Raw genomic sequence first — 18,754 nt, 5'->3', positions numbered from 1 at the left:
GGTTACGGAAAGGGCGAGTGGTGATAAATGATATTAAACATGTATATAAGACAAAATGTTATGGATGTCAACTTCTTTATTGATTACACGGCGTTTCATGGCCATTCCTTGTCCCTTCGTCAGGTGAATGCTTACTAATGAAAACAAATGAACATGGTCGCCATCTTTGTTCGCTTGGAGAGGCAAATGTGACAATGGTTCGCGGGCGCTCCCGTGCGCTCGTCCGGGCACAGACGTTCAGGATCGAGCGCTCGATGGCGTTCGTGGGTGCTCACGATTCTGAACACGCCTCTGATTCATTTCACTTAACTGAATCCTTGTTTCCAAGTGAGCTAGTGAGTGTAATTTTAGCTCGCATTTAACAATATTTTAGCACTATCACGATGGGAACACCAGATATAGGCTTGACACACTGCGCCATGTTTAAGAGTACCTTGTCTTCGGCATGAAGAGCGAACGCTTTGAAGCCCACTAGGCTATCAGACCGCCCCCATTGGTTTCGATGCTAACGCAGTGAATCTTATAAAGAAGCTATTCAAGTTACCTGCTTCTTGAAACATTAGAAACCTGTGTGTAACCATCAGTCCAGTGATTGCCATTAAGGGAATCGATCTAACCGAGGCAGCGAGCCTGACCATCCGATCCCTTTAGTCGCCTCTGACGATAATTTGGGTTGCTGATGACGAATCATGAAGGAAGTGAGTTTAGTTTTAGCCGCACTAAGCAATATTCCAGCTATTTGGAGGCAGTGTGTAAATAATCGAGTCTGGACAAAGCAAAGCGATAAACAGAATGGACATCGATCTACAGAATGAATATCGACTGGCGATGACGATGACATGTTGTCAACCAAGTCAGCGAGCCGGACCACCTGACCCGGTGCTCGAAAAACAAAACGCCGACCAGAAGGTCCCGCACCGGTTGTTATTGTATCAGACCGGCAGTTTCAAAGATTTGCAGACCCTTGTTGGCTTTCAGTAAATCATCTGGCAATTTATTTCTTCAACAGGAATTTGATGTCATTCCATTTAATGATAGAATTAAACAATGAAAAACTGTGTAGAGGGTGGTCTATTTTGTTTTTATTGGTTTGAGTTTAACAAAAAGGGACCACAGATTTCAATCAGGGCCTGTACGTTTTAAAGCCAACAGGCTCTGATGGACAACTGGTAAGTTAAAGTATTGCTAACACTGGTCACCAATTTTTGAATATTGCTGAGTACGGTGTTAAACAATCAACAAACAATTGAATCTTGTCGGATTGTGTGACATGACGCCATAATAAGATAAACAGTCTATGTATTTTCATGTATTGTGAAGTGTTTTTAAATCACACAACGAGTCTAGATATTTCAGACAATTAATTCATATTGTATCGCCTTTTACATGCATTTGCGTTGTTCTTCGCAGAATTAATCATCTGTCTGATTCTCTATCTGGCGAAGGACGTCACAGGGGACACCTGTCCTGTCACAAATAACCCGGATGTTAAATACTTTGACATCCGTATACCGGAAATAGAAGTCCCTGACTCGGAAACGACCTATGTTTGTCAACAGTTCAAGGTTATTGCTTATATAAAACAAAGACTGTCTTGCTTCATTTTAAATCATTGCTTTTTTTTCATCTCATTTTGTCATATAGACTATGTTGTAGTCCGTCGCTTGACGTTTTGAATTTCTCTAAAAACTGAATTGGATAGTTTTTCACTTCTTACCAGGAATCATGGGATTCAATGTGATTGTTCCCATCCGCGATAGGGACCTTTGTCAATCCTGAATTTTAGGATTATTCAATTTATTTATATGGCTCCCCTCTGTTTCTATTTGTCTCTCCCTCTGTCTCTCCATTTCAAACACAAATTTAGTTGTTTCTGTGTATGATTAACAACTTTAAGGCATAATGCCCACATAACTCAGTCTCTTCTACTGTTTTATGTACAGGTTCCAGGTGACGATGCATACCACGCAGTGGCCTTTGAACCCTTGATCGACAACCATGACGTCATGCACCACCTGCTGCTGTTTGGCTGCCAACACAAAATTGGGGACATGGTGAGACTTAAACTCCATCACTTATTCAGAGCAGTGAGAGAGTATGGCTTTACGTCGCTTTTAGCAATGTTCCACCAACATCACGGAGGTGGACACCAGAAATTGGAAGCATGAATGGATTTAACACATTGTACCCATGCTGGGGACTGAACCCCGGTCATCGGCGTGACAGTCTTTAACCACTACCCTACCCCTAGTCAAGTAGATCCTTACACCATATGTAACTAATTACTTGATGACGTCACTGCTGCACAGTATCAGGTCCATATCATGTGCTAATACTGCCAGTGAAATATATACTCGATGACTTGGTAGACACGTCATTGGTTTTTGAACCTCGAATGATACCTTCACTTCAGGGCATACACACATTGAAAAAACATCCTTTATGGAGCAATGAGTGAGATAGTACTAAACGTGACATCTGCAAGATTTCAGCCATGACGAGTCGAGAACAAGATTGACATTGATAAGGAATACATGCAAATTTAACATGGACAGTAAAACATCTGGAGTTTCACAGTCAGAATTATGACATGCATGTAACGTTACAATAATAGCACTATTCAAACCTAGGAGGAGTGGCCAGGTGGTTAAAGCATTCGCTCGTAACGCCGTGACCCCGGGTTCGATTCCCCACATGGGAACAATGAGTTAAGTCCATTTCTGGTGTCCTCGCCGGAATACTACTACGTGCTGGGTAAAACCAAACTCACTCACGCAAACAATACACAAAAACAAGCTACAGATCGCCAGCAACGGAGGTCGATGGATTGAGGGGACTAACACTAAACATTTGCTTCCTGTAATGGTGTCTGCAGCCTCTGTACACCATCCGTCCAGTCGTTGGCGCTTGTGACTGTGCCATAACCTAAAATGACATTTATGCTACAATTAAGAGCTTGGTAAATCAAAATTAGATTTGCTTGAATGTCCTGAGACTTACGCATCCTCTCAAAAGGATACTTTAACCCCTTTCAAGATGCAACTAACAATATCGGTAGCCTATCTAATCTATCAATTAATAATTAAAACATTTTACAAAAGAAATTAATCAGAACTTGCCGGTCAATTCTCTTACTTCAATAAGACAATAACCAATCCAAAACTGACATTGTTAGAAAGGTCCTTCATGGATAACGGTTTGAAACAGTTGTCCCTTGTGATGAATGACTAAGAGTCAAACGTGCTCTTTTCATATTTCTTCTCAAGGACAAAGAATGGAATATAATACTCATTAGTATCTGCAGAATAGCCAATAGATTCGCCTTGAAATCACCTCTTCAAGTCTGGACTCACAGCCCAAGAAGGTGTGGTATTTGGACATTCCAGTGCTTTTCGGAAGATAAATCTAGTCTGTCTACTTCCATTTTGACTTCTTTGAAAATCCATCAATTTGTTTTAGCAGAGTCCTCATCAGTGTAGTTTTATCGACCAAAGGTGCCAATCTTGGTTGGCGCAGTGGACCATGGGAGTTGAGGGACAGGTGTGCGCGCATCCAGGAACTGGTATCCGGTTTGGGAAAGGCTCCTACCCTTTTATGTCACTACAGATACACTGGAACAACGCGCGGAGGGTTAAGAACATGACAGGTATTGTTCAGCCATATGTTGGCCCAGTTGTTTCGCACATTCGATTAACAAAGTTGTCTCCCTTAGACCTCTGACAGAGATCCGGTGTGATTCGAGGTTTGCATCATATGCACTGGTTGGCCCAAAGCTCAAAACGAGACCAACGAGACCTCAACGAGATCAGACTTGCTTATTCCTAATGCGAAAATGGACAATCAGGCTGTTGATTACAGCGTTGTCTGGTCTAGACTAGACTATTAGACTAGACTATTAAACCTCCGTCATGCGGGCTTTAACAACCAACCAACCAACTAACCGAAGCTCAAACGTCCAAGGAATGCTCTAATCACTTATCATTGGTGCAGAAATGTTTTTAAGCAGCTTTAAACTCAGCCAACCCACTCATTCATCAGCCAAAATAATATCTGTATTCTCTTTTGTCAGAATGCGTATCCAGACGCACAGTGGCGCACAAAGATCGTGACAGACACTTAAGACTTGTTTGTTTTACAGCGTGGTAGCCGTGTGGTTAAAGCGTTAGCTTGTCACGCCGAATACCAGGGTTCGAGTCCCCACATGGGATTTATGTGTAAAGCTCATTCCTGGTGTCCCCCGCCGTGATGTTGGTGGAATATTGCTAAAAGTGGCTTAAACCTCAACTCACCCGCGTAACCATTGTGTGTTTGTGACTGATATTCAAAGATAACACCGGATAAGAAAGGTAGTTTCCTTTAACACAGCTATGAACAGTATCATCGTTTCTTGACATATGTACACGTGAACCTGAAACGTTTATTCTGTTATTCTTGTGACGAAAGCATTCTATGCTTGTGACGAAAACATTCTCTCGTCTCACATAAAGCCTGGATCGATTCCGGCGTAAAACCATACTCACTCACTCCATACCAAGTTGTTTCAAACGAATGTATCCAACCCTTTTCGTTGGATATGTAATTGATAGTAAGTTTCAATAACAATAAAGGCAACCTGATACACACAAATCTGATAACTGTGAAGATCCGGAGTGGAACTGATCCTCAGCAACCCATGCTTGTAAACTGCGACTAATGTGATCGAGTAATCAGGTTCTGTTGGCATGTCAGCGTTTCCCAAATTGCGCAGATCGATGCTCATGATATCAATCACTGGATTGACTTGTGCAGATTTGATTATTTAATAACTGGGAACCTGCCAAAAGCGGCGTTAGACGCAAGCACGAATATTGATTACATGTATCTACATAAAGGTCAGGCATAAGCTATATTTCTGTCTTTCTTACAGATAATTCGGGCATGCGCATTTACTACACCCGGATGTTACGTCGCTATGATGCAGGGAATGTTCAAATTGGCCAGAGTGACCTTGACATTCCTCCTGGGGTAACCAATCATCGTGAAGTTGGTAGTTGTAGCGGAAACTGTACGAAGAACCTCCTTCCACGTTCAATCTTCCTCACTAGGACGTACATACATATGCATTACCTTGGTAAGTATGTGTATTGTTTTTTTCCAATCCAATTCTTTTCGTCGTGATTTCTTTTGCTTTGAGGCGGCCTGTAAGTCTAAAGTCTGGACCAGTCAATCCAGTGGTTGACATCATGAGCATCGATCTACGCAGTTTGGAAGCGGTGGCATGCACACTACCGAGTCTGAGCACCCGATTCCGTTTCTTGCATGTTTACGACCAACATATGTCGTCTTTGAAGACAAATTTTAACCCTGTTGTGCAAGGGACGTCACTCTGAGGTGGACACAGATTTAAGCGATTTCACTGGCCGAGTACTGGCGACTTATAAGCATTACGACAAATCCTATATCTTAAAATTCAGCTGCGGCTAGTTGTGTGCGATTTCAGAACGTGGCGGTTTGGGTGTATTCACACTGCAACTGTGTTGCATTCATGAAGTTGCTACCACAAGACTTAGTCGCACCCTTTAATCACAAGGATTCGAATAACTGTTTGGACAATATCGTTTTAAAAACAAAAATCTAGATTTTTGCAATCATATATTATTTTCATGTATTATGATCAACATATATTTTCATTTTTTTTAAAAATGGTGAAGAAATTATTATTTCAGAAAATTGTACTGCTGCACTCGTTATATAAACTGTACTGTGCCTTTAATGATACCCAGAATACATATTTAATTTAATTGTTAATAATACCCTGAATGTGTCAGGTTCACTCAAGCGTGTTGTTTCAGGCGTACGAGGGGTACTCGAGGTTTACCGAGACGGGAAGTTGATTCAGACTGTCGCTGATGACACCGAGTATCAGTACCAGCTGTCGCCCATCCACGTGCACAATACACCCGTGGAGATAAAGCCAGGTGATGGAGGAATGTATTGAGAGTGAGTGAGCTTAGTATAGTTTTACGCCACTTTTTGCAATACTCCAGCAATATAGAGGCTGGGGACACCATAAATGGGCTTCACATTGTGCCTACTTTGAAAATCGAACCCAGGTCATCAGCGTGTGACGAGCGAACATTTTAACCACAGCCCTGGCTGTATTGTAAATAAGGTTTTTGATTGGTTGTCAGCCAGACCACCTGATCCCGTTATTGGTCTCTTACGAAAAGCATGGGTTGCTGAACATCTCTTCTAACCCGTCTCTTCATGAGTCGCTCTCAGCAATATGCAGTTTTCTCACGGTGATTTGTCTAATATTGGTAATAGGTGTTCATGCTGTATATTGAATGGGGTTCTTTGTTTGCAACGGTTTTCATTTTTAAATGAGTGATAATGTTTTGGATCATTCTTTTCAGGAGACGAGATGCGACTCACATAGTAGTATAGGGAATGATAGTCCGAAAACACTTTTCAAAACCCCCTCTAAAAAACCTCATTTAGTAAATGAGGCTTTGGTGGGACCCTTAGCTCTTGATACTATTGCCCCTACTACAAAGCCACGCCATCACGTTTACCGTGACTTGGCAGGCGGTAACACTGTGCCGTACGGTACGATCAATAATTCTTCTCTTACAAACCCCCTACCCGGCCCACCCCTCAAGTAGTACAAGTTAGGTTCGTCGGCTTTCATATCCACTTTATCTATGTTGTAAGTTTTGACTGACCATATAGGATCGGTGGCTCGCTTACGGCTATCGCCCTCGTGTTCCCCCGGCTGGTATAGATACCTCACTAGGGCCCTATCTGGTATTTGTTTCTCCTTCCCACGTAATGGAGCGGCCGACTCTACAACTATTGATTTTAGTTTGATAGCGTCTGCCGGTTTCTTACCGGTGAGACGGGTGACTTCATGGTTGATTGCCGACACCACCTTGGGTAACCTCGTGACCCATTCAGTCGATCGTTTTCCAGGGGTGGTCATCTCCCTAGCATACTGATAGCCGAACAAGCGCTCAGCCAAAGTCCTATTAAATCTCTCAACTATGGCTTGGCTGCGATGGGCTCCGGCCGTGCCACGCCTGACCTTCGTATCGTGTTTGGCTAGCAGTTGTGACACGGCACCCATGAACTCCCGTCCGGGGTCAACTTGCAGCTCTGTTGGCCACGTCAGCGGACTGCGTTTGTATATACGTTCGAATCCTCTGGCTACCTGGGCCGAATCTTTCGTGGTCAAGGGTTCGGCTTCCTTGTAACGACTGGCTACGTCCACTACGGTTAAGGCATACTTGTACCTCTTATCATGAGGTAGGAACAGTAGGTCTGCCTGGTGAATTCTATTAGGTATGTTAATTCCGAAACTCCTTCTAGGTACGTAGCGTGGCGCTGGCAAATAGATCTGCCACAGGGCTTGTTTTTCAAGCCACGCTTTGGCTTCCTCCGGGGGTACTCGCGCTATTTTAGCTAGCTTATCTACTGCGCTAGCTCCTTTCCAGTACCCACGCGGGCTGTAATAAATAGCCTCAAATTTTTTCATGTCCATACGCGTATGTGTTTATACCATCAATAGCTATCCAACGTTTCGTGTCCATAGGCGATAGGGACGTCTTGTTTATAGTCAGTCCGTATATCTTATGTCCATCACTTCTAAGCGTGTTCATCTTATGCCTAAAGGTACGGGTCTTGAACAGGGCCTCCTTGAATCTGGCGTGTTTGATGTGTTGTTTCACCACATACTTCTTAACCCCTTTAGCTTTTCGGATCTCACTATTGTCGGCTTTCAATATGGAGTACATCTTAGGCCTCAAACCTATGTACTCAGCTATTGGCGTGCCAGCACACTCGTCCTTCATCTTACCTAGGACCTTTTTATTTACCGTGCTGTGTATAGTATGGGTCTTAGGATAGTCGCTGGTGTCGTATAAATCGATGTGTTTTTTCATGTCCTCGTACACGTCCTGGGTTCGAATCTCCATCAGCAGGGAATCCGTGTCAGTGTACAGCACTTCGCACCTGTCGCCGTACTGTTTCTTGAGCTCGTTGTAGTAAAAGTCGTACATCAGGTGTTTGGATAAATCGAGGATGCTCATCCCCACGTAAACAGGCCGGTTGAATTTTATGTGGCTTTTCTTCATGTGTATGGCAACTAGGTCGTCTGTGAATATTTTATTACGGTTGAATGCCGGACTGGCTATCAATTTCCTGAGCTTGTCTTCCTCACTAGATCTAACCAGTTTCACGGTCACGCGTTTCCTCAGGTTTTCCATAGTCTTACCAAACACCGAGTTGTTCATGAGCTTGTAGAGATTTTTCTCAAAATCACTGGTGGCTTTTTTTCGTAGGTCTGTGTTCATTCTGATGTAGGGCTCCATCCATGGGCTCTGGTCGAACATGAGCACCCTGTGTATTTTGGTCAGCCTCATACCCAATGACAGGTACAGCTGTAGGTTGCGATAGTGAACTATGTACTTGGTCTTATTCATTAAGTTAGGCACGAGTTTCTCAACGTCCACCACACGACCACCTGACAAGTTATGTTGGTACTCAGACATCCAGTCTGTGTTAACCTTCATACGTTCGGGTGCAAGGGGATAGCTGTTGTGCGATGTGTGTAATTCCTTGGGATACTCTAAGTCAACTTCGAGGATATACCCTTTGTTCGAATCTGGTGCAATGCTCATAACATCAACGTTTGGTACCCATTCGAATCCTCCTGTAGGTAGATACTGGCTCATGGCCCAGCCGTACAGGTTATTTGCGTCGAGGTAGAGAATGTGATTGGTTGGTTTGTTAGGATCGTAACCTTTCACGTATTGATTATTTGCTTTCGCGTATCGTTTGGATGCCATGGAAATCCCACCTCGCAAGCCTTTCTCAATGAATAGGTGCATGTCATAATCTGTGAGCAATTCCAAATTAACTCCTGTCTTTTTAAGCAAGGCGTCCCACGACAGACCTGGGCTGGTGTAATACCATGCGGGGTCTAGTTTATACTGCTTTAAACAGGTCCGCCTGAACGTTTCAAACACGTCGGCTAACAGCAGTACATCTGTCCTCAAGTACAGGTCATGATAATCACCAAGGTTCTTACAACCCAGTTTATTCCATACGTTAGTCGCGTGCGAGTAATCATCTCGTGAGACGGACGCCTCATTCAGCTTGCTATAAAAACAGTCGATAGGAGGTAGTCTGGTCTCGGTGAACTTGACCCAACTATCCATGTACTCATATGGGTACACACCCTTCCTCATGAGCAGGGGTCTAGTCTCGGCGTCTGTGTATCGATCGGTGATAGGGAAGGTATTGTTGGCCTTGACCAGACTGTCGAGTGACGACAGGAGGAATTGAAACGAGTCAATGAACCTAAGTCCGTTTAAGCTGAAGGAGATGTATCTCTCCATGTTGTTGGGGATACACGATATATTACCATCAATTTTCGCGATGGCCTGCATGATCAAGTGTGAGTCGTACCCTCTCAAGTTGTGAAAGACAACGGGGATGTTTATTGTCTTAGGGTTGATTTTAAGCTTGAGGTTGCACGCGCTGTGAGCGGCACCTCTATACTTACCAGTTATGTGGCAGTGATCTCTCACCGAATCACCGTTAAGTGGCGAGTCGCACACATGACAGTTAGTGCTACTGGTGTGAGCTATCTTGTCGGCTCTGGTCATACGCATGGGAGCGATTCTATACAATGTATTCCTAATAATTTTTTCTTCCTCCTGCAAGCACTTTAGAAACCTTTCAGCCGCGTCAGGACCTCTATACACTACCGGAGCTTTCGTTTCCCCGTCACAACGGACAACAATGTATCCAAACGAACAGGCTTTATGCTCTTGTGTTTTGTGTGTGAAACTCCCACTGGGGGATGATTCCCCTACCACCAAGGCTTCGAAGTCGGCGTATATTATATAAGGCACAGACATTTGGTTCTTGTGATTGTCGAATTTTAGGATATTTTCACCTTCCTTAGGCATGTCGACTCGTATGGCCGTCTGCCCAACACCTTGGCAATCCTCCAGGTGGGATTCTAATAAATCGGCCCGACTGAAACAGTGTAGGCATCGTACACAAAAGTGTTTTTCCCCAACGTGTTTCGACTGGTCGTGCAACAACCGGCTGAGATGTTTTATCCACATGTAGTGATACTTTTCACCTTTTTGAATCATGAATAAATTAATAACTTGACAATCCTTCACCGGGCTGACCCTGTGTACTATTGTTGTGTTACCTTCGTGCCCAAAGACATTTATAGCCAGATTATTCTGTTTTTCTACTTTAGTGATCTGGGATATTGGGGTGGGTTCATCTATACCATCCCAGTTGAGCCCATCGTCCTGTGGATAATTAGAAGGCCTGTTCGGATTAGTGGCAGCTGGAAATAAGGCTGACCTGATAGATAACCTCAGGCAATCGTTTCCTCTATTCTTAACGTTTACTATGGCTTGTTTGTTCTTATAGTAGGGAGGCAAGGCTAGGTATGACCCACCTCTGAACGGCACGTATTTAGCTATATCTAGATAGACATTATCGATTTTATCTACAGCCCACCCGGACCCTAAGTGTGTGTAGCGTTCTAGGTATTCTCGTATCTGCTGAAAACTTGTATCGATTGATGCGTCAATGGTCTCTGCATGTGTGACGACCTCTTGTTTACCTCGGAAGTAAGGCTGAACATACTCAGTGGTACTCCCAACCTGCTTATCGAGCGATATTTTCACTGTGATCTGAAACTTGATACTTCCTAGATTATTTAGTTCCTGGTTGACCTTATCAGCTATCAGAGGCTTGATATCTGTAATGTCTATGTTTCTATCAACACGCATACGCCAACCTCTCAAATAATTGCCTACGGCGTGCTCAGTGCGCACGAACTGTAGGTCAATAGCTCTATTCTGTCGTAATAATTCTAAAAGCTGTGGTTTTCTCATACGAGAATACCCACCTAAACCCAAATCGTGTGCCTCGGCTTTCAGTTGTTTTACAGTGGGAGGTTTTGCTACGGGGGCATGTGATAACAATGTGGTTAACCCGGCTTTCCCCAGTTTTGAATAACCTGTGTATCCAAGTTGTTTCGCTTGAGCTTTTAATTGTTTTATCGTAGGAGGGATTTCTAAACCTAGTAATCTCAACAATGCTGGCTTCCGCATTCTAGAATACCCGATAACACCTCTCTGCTTTGCGGCCCGCTTGAGCTCGCGCACAGTAGCCATAGTGTTTACACCTAAGAGAATCAATGTCTAATTGGTCGGCAGTAAAGGGGAGGTAACTCTTAAAAAATATTTTCTGGTGGCCGGGTACAATTCTAGACATTCTGTCAAATCATCCCACGTACCTGGTAAAATATATAGTGTGGCTGTTTCAATCCAGTACTCGCCTTGGGTATAGTATTCCTTGTATTCACTTATACTCGAAAAACGTTCTATATGGTATTGAGACGCGATATCCCGCTCCCATTCGAAGGGGCGAGTATACTTAACACCCTCTTTAATCCATACCACGTCCACTATTATCTTAAATCTGAAGCTGCCCCATAAGGCCAGTTCATATTTGAATATGTTTTCCACAGACATAGCTATACGTAGGTGTGTATAATCTCTAATTGGAGTCTATCTTGAGCAGTCGCCTACGTTCTTTTATGTAGCCTTTTTTATTCTCGTATATGAGTTGATGTCTGACTACGTTCGCTCCGTGAGCTTTACATAAACAGTAGTGCCCTTTAACCCCGATACCACACACAGAACACGTGTAGTTAGGACTTCCCATATGGAAACAACAGAACCCCTGATTCCTGCATTTCCTACCACAGGCCTCGGTCTTCCCCATAAGTATATATTCGCATCGGTATGGAGCGGGTCTCATGTTTACTTATATAGGTATTTTAGTTTAATTGCTTAGCAACCAACGCAGTAGCTGCTATACCCAACACTATGAAGCCCAGTTCACGATTCATTTGTCCCTTGGATGGTGTGTAGTACTGAGCGAGTGTGGGTTTATTGAGCGGTTCCAATTGTTTACCAGTTAGTAGATAGTATTCTTTCATTGCTTCATCGACATCGTTGAATGTTTGAACGGCATGGTTTTCACGCGTGAGTTGTTCGTTAATAAAATCGATCCTCTGGAGGCGTTTTTTAGCGTACTCAGCCTGTGCTCTTTGTAATTTCTCAGTAGCGAGATCGTGTCGCTTCCTTTCTTCCTGTATTTCAGCCGCGTGATCATCTCGTAGTTTCGAGAAGAGGAAATTACTCCCGGAAAATGCCAGGGCATTCACTAACGCCCCACCGACCATCATAGCTATCGTGGCCATCCCTATATTTATTTCATTATATTATCAGGTATTATTCCTTGTTTTGCTAGGATGTCTTTTGTGGCCATCGCCATACCAAGGTTCATTATGAGCATACCCATATCCTGCAGGTTGAAATCTAGCTTGATAGTTGGTTGTTTAAGCACCATTTTAGTCAACCGAGCGTACCCTACTGCTAGACTGGCTACCACTGTGGCGTGGTATGCGTCGTTGACGAATGTTTTCCCCTCAGACATTATGTATATGATATAAAATATTTTAAATTATAACATGATATGCGGGTCTACCATGGGGGATACCCCCCATACCCCCACTGTTGGGGGTTACCTCACTGTTGGGTTGTGGCTCACTGTGGGAGGTGTATAACCATGTTATAACCACGGCAGCAGTTACGCCTACAGCCAACAACAGTCGGGTTGGGTTAGTCACTTTATGTTGGTTACACCACCGTTTTTTACCGGCAGCTACTCTCTTAGGATTCTTCTGCCTGGTTACTATAGGGGGTGTGGGGGGTACCACCACTGGGGTCTCCTCCACTGGGGTTTCCTGTGCAGCATCCATCTATACTATTATTATTATTCTTTCTCTCAAATTGACAATGTTTTGCCGTGATAATCGCCGCCGTCACTGGAGCCAACAACATACCATATTTGTGGTACAGCCCGCAGCTGATAGAGCTCACGGCGTGTTCGATAAAAGGGTCTTTCTCGAGGTCCTCCCACAGGTAAAGTCGGCGCTCTGGTGGAATGGGAAGGAATTGTGATACAATACCGGTGTATATCTGGGTCATAGCCGATCCTATTGTCTTTGTCATTTCTGCTCCGAGCCGGGACTCGTATCTAGCGTACAGCTTATCGATTTCTTCGGCTGACATTTTGTTAATTTTATCCGGGGTGTAGTCTCCAAAGTAATGTTTGGCTTTGCCGCCAACAGCCAACGCCACCAGTTTCTCTCGCTTGTCATCAGTGGGGCCTGCGGGCGACAATTGTTCGAGTAATTCCTCACACTCCATCTTATAATATAACAAGTAAGATTTAGTTTTAACTATATAATACCCGATACAGGTAAAACACAGAGAAATGAAAGTTAAGTTGCACACGACAAATACTTCAAATATCATAGCTATGCTTAGCATTTGCTTAGCTTTGCTTAGCTTTTACTTAGCTTTGCTTAGCAAACTATATATGCTACTGGTTGGTCGGTTTTTAGAACGAGCTTAGCGTGTTTAGTTTCAGCGAGCTGTTTCTTCACCCGTTCCCGTTCTAATTTACTCATCACATCGTTCTCTCTCAAACACTCCTCAAACGAATCCCTGTCCTTGCAGTGAAATAAGGCCACCCATCGCGTCTGCTCCCTGAGGTCTTTCAACACCGAGTTGAACTTCTGCGTTAGCACCCAGACGCTGTGATTTGCATGCCGGCCGGAGAAGGCCAGGTACGATAGCATGTCTCTCTTTTTTGTTATCTCGCGATTAGCGCTGCAGTCGTCCAGTATAAACAGCGTCGGTTCCCCTTTAAATTTCTCGTGAAGAGCTTTCAACCAGTCCTGCAGGCGTGTTCCAGGGTCGATTTTGTGTACGTCCGGGTCCGTCATCACCCAAGGTCGCGCGTACGTTTTATTCATGCTCAGAGTAGGGCACATGATAACGATGTTATCGAACACATCCTTGTAGTAACCCTCCAACATATCCAACACGAAAACGGTCTTCCCACAGCCAGTCTGCCCGCATATGATAGCGCAGTGTGGGTCAGTGGGTAACCCCAGGGGGTCTCCCCCATCAGTAGATGGCTTGCACGAATCTCCCATTGTCTATATTAAGTTGCGCGTCCATAATTACGTACAGATATAATTTCAACTTACCAGCGGTTTGAGCCTTCTTAGTAATCTGGATGGTTATCCCTTCGCTGCCGTTATCTATACGGCGCCCGCTACCGTGCAGTTTATCATCATCCGTGGATCGCATGTCCAACCATAAGGCGTACTTGGTGGTCAGGTATTCACCGATCTGCACGGAGCCTAGGTCCAGGTCCTTTGTTATATAATCCCCCACTGGTAGCTTTTTTATCTCATCCCACTGCTGGTGTGGCCTCATACCATGACTGAACAGCTGGTTGGGCACGCCCTCGATGGTAACTTCCACCTTTTCAATCTCGGGGTTGAAAAACTTCTCGCTGTCCCTCCGGAATGGATCATAATCCTCCACGGGGACGACCAGGATACCTTTCATCGATCGCGCCGGCACGTTCAGGTTGATATTCCACACAGTGTCGCTCTTATCTCGCACGACTGATCTATGTCTCAGTACGCGATCGTACAGGATAGCCATCTTCCCAGAGTACTGGCTTCGAACCTGCCTGGCCAGCTCCGGGCTAGTGACCATGTCGAACTCCAGAGAGATGTTGTCTATAGCATAACTGGCCTCATCACCGTTCGGCGTACGCACTACTTTGCTATAGTCGTTAAACGTGAGCTCGTATTCGAGCCTATCACCCAGCGCGGCCTGGTAAAACGGCGCGTGTCCCGTGAGCAACTCGAAGTCGAGCGGCACGCAGAATCGATTCCCGTATGCTAGAGCGATGGCCTTTTCACCGTCCGATAGCTTGTCTTGCTGGTCTGTCGTGAAGACGTATCCTATGCGCGCCCGGGTTGATTTGCTGATGCCCTGGTACACATCATTGACTCGTTCTCTCTCGCTTTTCCAGAGATCCTTGTAGCAGTGAAACACGTCGCTGTCGTCGATGCTCAGTACCTCGTTACCGCTGATCTTGACGGTCGTTTTCTTGATGATAGCTCGGCCCACGTTCCGCACTAGCTCGCGTTTGTCGTTGTCGGAGGTCAACGTGATATTGAACGCCAGTCGAACAGTGCCTGGTACAATGAGGTCATTCTCACCAAGGTTTGGAAATCTAACCAGCAGAGTTTGGTTCTGGTCTATCTTGCTGGGATTATTGGTGATGGTCACCGACTGTCGCACGGCTCTGGCACCTAATGGCTCTCTCAATTTTCTGAAAGGATCTAATTTTCTACCGTACATTGTTATATATAAATAAAATATATTTAAATACTAATGGATGAAGACATACCTATGGATGATATGCGGGGCGCTAGTGCCCAGGCATCTGATGAGCAGGAGACCTCATTTACTAGTTTGCCATTGAGCCAACAACTTTTAGAAACAACGGTAAATGATTATTACGAAAGTTTAAGAAGTGATAAAAACTACGTTGAACCAAATGGTATATATCATAAGAATTTTTTTGTTGATACAAAGGGTGTTCTACGTCTTAAGTCTGCCCCAGGGGTTGACCTCTTTAACAAGATCACTAAAAAACCACTGGCCTTGTCAACTCTAGCCAGCCGCAATGGTGGTGCTAAATTTATCATTGAACATCTAAACATGCCTGATTACGGTGGTGCAATACCTAAGACCGTTAAAGAAGATCTGCAAGCTACCAGATCCCACCTCACCACTATAGATGAAATGACGCCAGAGCGTGCTACAGAAGCCTCGGACAGCATAGAAAAACTGTTGAGCACCTACTGGGACAAACCGTTACCGGGGTTTGACTTTCCGGTAAGGGAACTGTACGGCTTAGACGAAGCCGTGAAACGCGTGCGTGGAGAACTCGTGAACAACATGGGGAAACTGAACGAAATCGACGAGCACATCGCTAGGGAAAAAACCAAACTCACCGAAACTGACGACGATGATATGAAGAATCGTATCAATGAACGACTACGCGATTTAGAAGACGAGAGACGTACACGATTGGAAGCCGCTTCCTCGAATCGTGAACATCTTCGATCCCAGATCAGTCGCATTCGGGAAACAATCGATAGAATACTGAACGAAGATACAACTTTAGCCAACAGGATTCGGATATTATTCCGGGAGCAAGGGATCACCATCGCCAGCATTCTGACTGCATTGGGTTTAATCATATCAACCCTGGTGGTGTCACTGGTGGGGGGTGCCCCCACACCCCCAAGTGCCGGCGGCGGAACTCCAAGTGGCGGTGGGGGTGTTAAAGACTGGATTAAAAAACTCGGGGAAGGCCTAGCTAAACTGGCTGGTAAAGCCGCCGAAGCCCTTCCCGGCATCCTGGGTAGCATCGTCTCGTGGTTGTTGAGCGCTCTATCTAAAACTGCCATGTGGCTCAGTCAAAACCTGTGGGCAGCCATCGTCGCCGTGGCGGGTCTGGTGTACGTAGCGGCTAAGAAATCTTTAACCAAATAAGTCCCAAAGTTACCCCACCAACCACTAGGGCTGTTTTATTATCAATATGCTGCTGATAGGTGGTGGAAACCCCCACACCCCCCGGGGGTACCCCCACATGAACTTTAGGCTCCGGTGGTGGCGCCACTATACCCTTTTCACGTGGTTGGATGTGTGGGATATATGGGGTGTTAATATCGGGGTTGATACCCAGTAGTATAGGGAATGATAGTCCGAAAACACTTTTCAAAAACCCCTCTAAAAAGCCTCATTTACTAAATGAGGCTTTGGTGGGACCATTAGCTCTTGCTATTATTGCCCCTACTACAAAGCTACGCCATCACGTTTACCGTGACTTGGCAGGCGGTAACACTGTGCCGTACGGTACGATCAATAATTCTTCTCTTACAAACCCCCTACCTGGCCCACCCCTCAAGTAGTACAAGTTAGGTTCGTCGGCTTTCATATCCACTTTATCTATGTTGTAAGTTTTGACCGACCATATAGGATCGGTGGCTCGCTTACGACTATCGCCCTCGTGTTCCCCCGGCTGGTATAGATACCTAACTAAGGCCCTATCTGGTATCTGTTTCTCCTTTCCACGCAATGGAGCAGACGACTCTGCTAACACTGATTTTAGTTTGATAGCGTCTGCCGGTTTCTTACCGGTGAGACGGGTGACTTCATGGTTGATTGCCGACACCACCTCTGGTAACCTCGCTACCCATTCGGTCGATCGTTTTCCAGGGGTGGTCATCTCCCTAGCATACTGATAGCCGAACAAGCGCTCAGCCAAAGTCCTATTAAATCTCTCAACTATAGCTTGGCTGCGATGGGCTCCGGCCGTGCCACGTCTGACCTTTGTATCGTGTTTGGCTAGCAGTTGTGAAACGGCACCCATGAACTCCCGTCCTGGATCAACTTGCAGCTCTGTTGGCCAAGTCAGCGGGCTGCGTTTGTATATGCGTTCTAATCCTTTGGCTACTTTGGCCGAATCTTTCGTGGTCAAGGGTTCGGCTTCCTTGTAACGACTGGCTACGTCCACTACGGTTAAGGCATACTTGTACCTCTTATCATGAGGTAGGAACAGTAGGTCTGCCTGGTGAATGCTATTAGGTATGTTAATTCCGAAACTCCTTCTAGGTACGTAGCGTGGCGCCGGCAAATAGATCTGCCACAGGGCTTGTTTTTCAAGCCACGCTTTGGCTTTCTCTGGTGATACTCGCGCCATTTTAGCTAGCTTATCTACTGCGCTAGCTCCTTTCCAATATCCACGCGGGCTGTAATAAATAGCCTCAAATTTTTTCATGTCCATACGCGTATGTGTTTATACCATCAATAGCTATCCAACGTTTCGTGTCCATAGGCGATAGGGACGTCTTGTTTATAGTCAGTCCGTATATCTTATGCCCATCACTTCTAAGCGTGTTCATCTTATGCCTAAAGGTACGGGTCTTGAACAGAGCCTCCTTGAATCTGGCGTGTTTGATGTGTTGTTTCACCACATACTTCTTAACCCCCTTAGCCTTCCGGATCTCACTATTGTCGGCTTTCAATATGGAGTACATCTTAGGTCTCAAACCTATGTACTCAGCTATTGGCGTGCCAGCACACTCGTCCTTCATCTTACCTAGGACCTTTTTATTTACCGTGCTGTGCATGGTATGGGTCTTAGGATAGTCGCTGGTGTCGTATAAATCGATGTGTTTTTTCATATCCTCGTATACATCCTCGGTTCGAATCTCCATCAGCAGGGAATCCGTGTCAGTGTACAGCACTTCGCACCTGTCGCCGTACTGTTTCTTAAGCTCGTTGTAGTAAAAGTCGTACATCAGGTGTTTGGATAAATCGAGGATACTCATCCCAACGTAAACAGGTCGGTTGAATTTTATGTGGCTTTTCTTCATGTGTATGGCAACTAGGTCGTCTGTGAATATTTTATTACGGTTGAATGCCGGACTGGCTATCAATTTCCTGAGCTTGTCTTCCTCACTAGATCTAACCAGTTTCACGGTTACACGTTTCCTAAGGTTTTCCATAGTCTTACCAAACACCGAGTTGTTCATGAGCTTGTAGAGATTTTTCTCAAAATCACTGGTGGCTTTTTTTCGTAGGTCTGTGTTCATTCTGATGTAGGGCTCCATCCATGGGCTCTGGTCGAACATGAGCACCCTGTGTATTTTGGTCAGCCTCATACCCAATGACAGGTACAGCTGTAGGTTGCGATAGTGAACTATGTACTTGGTCTTATTCAT

The 18,754-nt window shown here is 44.9% G+C and overlaps 1 protein-coding gene across 1 annotated transcript in view; it reads left to right on the top strand.

The window, feature by feature from the left end:
* Nucleotides 1-254: 254 nt before the first annotated feature.
* Nucleotides 255-18,754, top strand: part of LOC137267704 (DBH-like monooxygenase protein 1) — a 39,110-nt gene continuing 20,610 nt past the window's right edge. The window contains exons 1-7 of the mRNA XM_067802169.1: nucleotides 255-327; nucleotides 1,411-1,565; nucleotides 1,944-2,054; nucleotides 3,463-3,646; nucleotides 4,907-5,110; nucleotides 5,832-5,957; nucleotides 6,396-6,414. Of these exons, the coding sequence (XP_067658270.1) occupies nucleotides 255-327; nucleotides 1,411-1,565; nucleotides 1,944-2,054; nucleotides 3,463-3,646; nucleotides 4,907-5,110; nucleotides 5,832-5,957; nucleotides 6,396-6,414 (872 nt within the window). The remainder of the gene's footprint in view (nucleotides 328-1,410; nucleotides 1,566-1,943; nucleotides 2,055-3,462; nucleotides 3,647-4,906; nucleotides 5,111-5,831; nucleotides 5,958-6,395; nucleotides 6,415-18,754) is intronic.

This window comes from Haliotis asinina, chromosome 16, assembly GCF_037392515.1.
Source record: "Haliotis asinina isolate JCU_RB_2024 chromosome 16, JCU_Hal_asi_v2, whole genome shotgun sequence".
Taxonomy (NCBI): Eukaryota; Metazoa; Mollusca; class Gastropoda; order Lepetellida; family Haliotidae; genus Haliotis; species Haliotis asinina.
This window is presented reverse-complemented; position numbering and strand designations above follow the sequence as displayed.